The sequence below is a fragment of the Lactuca serriola genome, chromosome 9, assembly GCF_051521515.1.
Source record: "Lactuca serriola cultivar US96UC23 chromosome 9, Lser_US96UC23_V15, whole genome shotgun sequence".
In the NCBI taxonomy this organism is placed as follows: domain Eukaryota; kingdom Viridiplantae; phylum Streptophyta; class Magnoliopsida; order Asterales; family Asteraceae; genus Lactuca; species Lactuca serriola.
In genome coordinates this window covers 66,607,471-66,615,000 of record NC_136416.1, presented here as the reverse complement: position 1 = coordinate 66,615,000, position 7,530 = coordinate 66,607,471, and the positions used below count along the sequence as shown (strand labels likewise).

General features: G+C 33.5%; 1 protein-coding gene across 1 annotated transcript in view; it reads left to right on the top strand.

The window, feature by feature from the left end:
• LOC145074687 (uncharacterized) overlaps nt 1-6,018 on the top strand; it is a 7,316-nt gene extending 1,298 nt beyond the window's left edge. The window contains exon 2 of the mRNA XM_079021015.1: nt 5,769-6,018. Within this exon, the coding sequence (XP_078877141.1) occupies nt 5,769-5,822 (54 nt within the window). The 3' untranslated portion in view covers nt 5,823-6,018. The remainder of the gene's footprint in view (nt 1-5,768) is intronic.
• The last annotated feature ends 1,512 nt before the right edge of the window (nt 6,019-7,530 follow it).

Here is a 7,530-nt window from a genome sequence, read left to right as displayed (position 1 = left end):
CTACTTTCATAAATCTTTTGGAAAAAATCGAAAGTAGAGATACACAAAGAGTATGATAATTCTTTATTTTTTTTTTCCATGTATGTAAAAAAAATAATAAATATAATGAAATAAAATAAAAATTTGAAGTCTCACTTTTGTTTATACCCAAAAGATGATAAGATTGACAAAAACAGTTTTCGGAAGTTATTAACGGTTACATGGAACTTATAATCATTTCCGAAGCAATTTTGAAAAGTCAACAGAAGCCTCGGCTATGGAAAACTGAAGTAACATCGGTTTTAGATTGGTGTAGCAGCCTCAGTTGCAAATTACTATAGCATCCTATTAGTTGTGGACTAAATTAAGTCTTTTGGTAGCATTAAATAAAGTTGCAGAAGCATCCTATTTGCCTTAGAAAAATTCTACTTTCTCTACCAAACTACTTTTCCGAAACATGATTTTCCACTACATTTCAACTCTAAAATTCCAAAGACCTTCTAGGGGTTGTCCAAAACCTGTAAGGGCACTCCCCCTTGACCCTTGTTTATTTCCATGTCCATGATCAAACTTACATAATATATAAGTGTGCACTTTAAGGGGTTGTCCCAAAACCTGTAAGGGCACTCCCCCTTGACCCTTGTTTATTTCCATGTCCATGATCAAACTCACATAATATATAAGTGTGCACTTTAATCCTGTGAATATGTATTAGGTCATAGTTTTAATCGTCATTTGGACTCGTGTCAATTCCAATCAGACCAAATGGTTGGTGACACTAAAATCACCAACATTTCATAATGATCATTGTACGTGAATATCAAATTATGTCTGAAATGAACATATCAAAAATCCATAACAATTGTAACACTCACTTTTACGTATTAAGGACACCCAACAAATATGTTTATTTACAACCTTATAAACATTTTGGTGTACACTAGCTAGCACGGTGGAATACAATGAGTTATCACCGAATCGTATTGACATCAACTATATGATCCGAGCCACGGGCTACAACAACCTAACCTGCAACACAACAACAACAACAACAACAAAATAATATAATTCATATAGCTTAGTGAATAACAATTAGAAGATCATAACATCGTATATAAATAAACTTATCGTCAACAACATATACACCACATCAAATATACTAAATAAATCACACTAACTGTTTATTGTCTCATGACTCCTTATGATACCAACAAATATTATTTCACTTATTTCGTTATTGCCTTGTATACCGTTACGGTTAACTAATGATTCACCACTACTATAATACAATAACGTCCCATTTTTCAAACAAAAAATTTTCATTTTTATCTATTATATATCATTCAAAACATCCATCCATTAATACAAAACCATTGTTTGGTAATCAAGACCCTAATATCAAATCAAAGTATAAAATAGAAACATGCGGAAACCTCAAAACATAATGTCGATGTGCGTGTATAGTCAAGTCTTGCCCTTCAGACAACCTGATGAAATACCTATTTAATATACAATTATAAGTCAAAACTTAGTGTGCTCCCCAAAATACCACATACAACAATATATAGTGCATACAAGTAATGGCCTTCAGCAAAAAGCTGGTCCACCCCTTTGGCCTTCAACAAAAAGTTGGTCCTTCAACATAAAGTTGGTCACCCCCTTGGTTTTCAACATAAAGTTAATCTGCCTTGAGTATCTTAACATTTAGTACATAGTTGGACCTCCATCAACTCTCACATATACTATATCAACATATGACAAATAAACAATCCAACAATAACATGTGAACGACTAAGCTAGTCTACTTGCCTAACAATACACTGCAACATATCTACATCCTAACATACAGAGGATACAAACTGTAACATATAGTATAGTGAGAAAACTCACATAGGTCAAAGAGGTAAAGTAACAACACTCGAAGTCTCACAAATCCACCTACACGCACCACCTAAACCAAAAATAGTTCAAAACTCAGTTAATATCTCAAAATCATAAGTTTGACCCAAAGTCAAACTGATCAGAAAGTCAACGGTTAGCGGTCAACACTTACGCCGAAACTAGAGACTAGTCACACTGTGAAACTCTACGTGACAAAATAGTCGCAAAACCTTCCAGGATCCTGTCGTGATCTTTCAAGGAGTCGCGCCGCTAACTCAGTAAAACAACCAACTCTCTTTAAGTGGTTAATCCTTAAAAAGAGGAGTTCCAAATCTCATATATGAAGCTCCACAACATATTAATGGATAAAGTTTCAAACTTTATCCATTTCAATGGCTTAAAAACTCAAGATCTTAAACCTTAATTCTAAATGTTTGCTTATAAGGCCAAAACCAAGTGTATGGCTCAAGGAAAGCACATGCATGGTCTTTTTATCCATCAAGATGTTAAGTAAATACATTAGTTTTTTAGTGTATTTACTGCTAAATAACTTAACCCCATAAGCTATTAGCTAGATATCATATTTCTAACAAGTCCACTAGTTAGGGTTTATAAACCACATCTACCGGTCCATGAATTTACTATTAGATTTACAACATAGTTCATAATCACATTATAACATGACTTCTAACAACTAGCTCGGGTTTCAATGACCCATCTTAACTATGCTATAAATTACGATAACGTAATAGCATAACAAGGGGATACCTCAGTTCGGTCGACTTTTGGGTGAGAGTTGCAAGAATTTCGACCTTCCGGGTAAAAGTTGCCAATATCAAAATTCTGCAGGGACCCGTTGCGTCTAAACAACTTTCAATGCGAAACTTTACCCCAAATGTGAAACTGGGCATAAAGTGTCAATTCGCATTAACTGCAAGGGCCTGTTTCGAAAATATTCCCATTTCACATAATTTTTAGCCCAATTTCGAAACTGGGTAAATTATGCCAATTCTTCGAAACTTCAGGGATTTGAAATTAAAATCCTGCATTCCTCATAGATTTTGTCCCCATTTCGAATGTGGTTAACTTTTTCCACTTCTTAGAAAGTTTAGGGATTCGAATCGACTGGTTTTGTTTCTTCTCCATTGCCCTTCGAAATCAGATACGTTTCAATGACCTTTGACCAAAGCAAATTGATACCCATTTCGAAGGTACCAAATCACTTGTTCCATTCGACCGATAACCAAGTATCGACCATCGACCAAAATCAACATCGACATCAATTTAGATCCTCGACATCGATTCTCGGTAAAAGACCCTTGAAATTAGATGCGTTCAAAGAGAAATTTATACATCGAAGGTTGTTTTACCCCAAATCGAAATAACATAGTCAACTCGATGTCGACTTCCCTTCTATTTGCTATCAAACAAATCAGTCGAATAAGTTGTCGTTCGATGCCAAGTAGTGACCAAAATGTGTTCGATATTGTTCAACAAATCAAAATTCGTTGGACAATCAACCATCAAAATTGATTTCGACCAGGACCCAATCACCATCGAAATCGCTAATCACAATTCGAACTACCCATGGACATGCGATTGACTTGACTCCAGGTAAGAACATTCAACTAACATCATTAAACACGATTTTGACTATAGGTAAGGATATTCGACTCCTTTTATATACAACAAAACTTCTCAAATGGACAGCAAAACTCCTTTTATATACATAAGACTTTCGAGGAATTGCGTCGCGACCAACATCATACGTCTCAGCCATCTGCCACATGTCGTCTCCCGTTGCTATGTATGTCGACCTCTCAACACGTATCCAACGCGGACATCTCATCACATCACAACCAACATCACCCTCGCGTCGTGACCTTTGACCGTTGACCAAGACTTGACCCGTCTATGACCAACATACCACGAGATAAGACACTCGCGTCGTGACTTTTCAAAAAAGCAAAGGACTTATAATTTATCATTTTCTCCTTCTACTTCACAACTTAACACCAACACACCTTCTATAAGCAACTTAAAGCAAACTCAATGCTCTATTTCTCCAACTTATCTCGTCAAATGAGCATTACCATTGAGAGAAAAATCATTGTAAAATGAGCATTAACCGTCGAAACAATATTTGTTATGAGAAACGGGTGTTACAACAATCATTGTAAAATGAGCATTACCATCGAGAGAAAAATCCATGTCATTTAATGTAACATGAGTTTTGAAGGGAACAATGTCAGTGCAAAGAACAAACAAGATCAAATATATAAACATAGAAATACATATCAATCACCGTGATATTATACCATTGACCGGACACCAAAAAAGATCAATTTAATGTTGAAACTTGAAACATAATAGAATATAAACAATACAAACATATGATGAAAACAAACTTGAAACCCAAAATCAACTTTTTGAAATAGGGCTCATCCTATATGAGTTTATTGTACACACCAAGTAACTTGTATTCGCTCACACGTTGGACTTTTATAAATTCCACTTACATAAAATTACCTAGATCACACGAAAATCATCAACATGGGGTAATTGTTGTTACCAATAGAGGAAGGTCTCCAATGAAGAAGAGTCTTAGTAACGAAGGGTTGTGAAAAATAGAAGTTAGAGCAATGAGGATATAATGTGAATTTGGGACTCGTAAAGCCGGCTTTTATTAACTTAACATTTATATACCATCTTAACTTATGAATTCATACAAAAAAAAAAAAAAAATTTCCTTATATATGCATTGCGTTATGTGTCCATTAAACCAATTAAGTACAAATTAGCCACTTACTTGGTTGTATATTTACACGCCTACAGAAAAGTAAAAGGTCAACAAGCTATCAGCCTTTTGGCATAATGATATAAGTGAAGCATTTTATTGAGTTGTGGGTTCTCAATTTCTTATCAATTTATTAAACGAGGGCACGAGGTGTAAAGTTTCAATTAGGGATGAGCAAAAACCCAACCAAAAACCGAAAAAAAAAAAAACGACATAACCGAAACCAAAGCAATAACCGACGGTTTAGGTTTGAATTTTACAAAAACCGAAAAATAACGGTTTGTTTGGTTTTGACGTATAAAACCGCCCATAAAAACCGAACCGACCCACATATATATTATTTATTATGTTTTAAACTTTTAGTTCTAGACTTTAGACTTTATCCTTTTAGTATTTTATGTTTATTTTCCACAAAGTGTTAATGGTGTTAAACTTTGATATTTTGAACACTTTTATGCTTTAGAATACTTGAATCCGTACTCTTTATTTTAGTTTATTTAAGTAGATACAATATTATTTATCGCAACGTATTTTCACTGGGTTTAAACCCAAAAACTAGAAAGAAAAAAAAAAACAAGAGCTCATAAACACAAGGTTTAAAACCGAAAACGCATAAACCCAACTTGGAAAACCGAAAAACCGAACCATGCAAAAACCGAACCTATATGGGTTTAAAAACCAAAAAACCAACTTTCTACGGTTTGGTTTGGTTTTATCCAAAAACTGACTCATGCTCATCCCTAGTTTCAATTAATCAAAACTTGTGGCTTTGTACAATATTTTCAAATTAATTCCTTAATGAGTGAAGCAATATGTTTGCAACAATGTAGATGATTTACAATTAACAATATTTCGTTAACATTACAAAATTTTGAAAAAAGTGGAAGTCGGGCATCAAAACCTTTAGCAAGTGATAAAACAACTTTAGCAAGGAACGGTTGCTAAAATTGTTTAACACATAAAGAGTGTTTTTAAGCATTTTGTGTTGCAGACTTATAGGTATGGTACTTGTATTGTATAGTTATCAAGCTTCCTATAAGAATCTGTTGTATTATCACTTTCAAAGCAATTTTATCTACTTAATAAAATAAATGATTCTATAAATTGACAGGCAAGCATGTATGGGACCTTCAAACAGGCAATGCAAAGGAAATCACGGAGATAATCCCTTATAATTCACATTATCATCATCAATAGCACGATATGATTAATTATTTGATGGGTACTTACATATAAGTGTGTAGTAGTATAGGTGCAAGGTTAGTTATATATTCAAATGCTTGTTATTTGTGCTCGTAAATTATGATAAACGATGAACATTATAAAAAGTTGGAAATTTTTAATGTTTTTATTGTTATCCACTTGTAAAAATCTCTTTATTTCATTCAAGTTTGTGAAATTGTCTTTCAAATATGATAAGTTTTAATGTATAAACCTATATAGGCGGACATAAAAACATAAATTGTGTAGTGGAGGTATCAATCAAGTTACGACAAAACATTGTTCTAAATCATGCAATATGCAGCGTATTGCTAATTGGAAAGGGATTGTTTCCAAGTTTAAAAACAAACTCTATTCTTGGAAGGCTCCCAGCCTCCCACTATTGGAGATAGATTGGCTTTGATTAAATCGGTTCTTGGAAATTTACCTATCTATTACATGTCCAATTATAGGGTGCTCGTTGTTGTGGAAAAAAATATGGAGTCTTCGGAATAATTTTTTTATTGGAGGGGACTTGGAAGATAAAAAGATGACTTGGGTTGCATGGAAAATGTATTTAGCTAGTAGAGATCTAGGCGCTTTGGGCATTGTGAGCATTTTTTCTTTGAATAGATCTCTTTTATTCGAATGGATTTGGACATTTAGAATGCATCCTAATGACTTGTAGGTTGAAGTTATTAAGAGTATTCATGGTGTTGATGGGGGTCTTGGCAATCCGACTTATAGCACTGCTTCCTCTCCTTGAATTGGGGTTTTTTATTCTATTAAAAATCTCTCTTTAACCGGTATCGGCCTTTTTTCTCTTTGCAATCACAAGTTTAGTAATGACGATGCTTTCTCCTTTGGGATACATACAGTAAAGTCCTAATATTTTCATCGATTTGACAAGAAAGTCCTAAAATTTATTTTTTTGACAGTAAAGTCCAAATTACCGGTAGTTTTTGACACTTTTACCATTTTTTCCCGGTTAGCCGATAATTAGGATTTTTTTTGTCAAAAAAATAAAGTTTAGGATTTTCTTGTCAAATAGTCAACTAGGACTTTACTGTCAGAAAAATAAAGTTTAGGACTTTTTTGTCAAATCGTTGAAAATATTGGGACTTTAGTGTATATATAATTTTTTTTGGTTAGAAAATTAATGGTATGATACTATTTAAGCATAAGAGTTATTGAGACTTTCACTAATCTGCTAGATCCTATTGAAATCCTTAACGTTTGTTTTTTGTTAAATCGCTTTTTTAATCTCAACAAACCGACATTGAAAAAAATTGAGATAATTAAGAAAGAAAGAAAGAAAAAACCAGGGTTGTGTTGGCTTTTTGCAGGCCCAAAAATGGAGGAATAAGAAACTGAAATTGCCCTTCTTTTTATTCTCCACATTCACACCCTTTTGACTAGGCATGTGTTGTTTGTGTTTGTATAAAGTCAGAGCAATTTTGTTTTTTTAGGTTTTAATTTCTCCATTTTTGAGACTGAAAAAAGCCAACACAACCCTGGTTCTTTCTTTCTTTCTTGATTATCTCAATTTTTTTTCAATGTTGGTTTGTTGAGATTAAAAAAAACTATTTAACAAGAAGCAAACGTAAAAGATTTCAATAGGATCTAGCTGATTAGAGAACGTTTCAATAACTCTTATGCTTAAAGAGTATCAT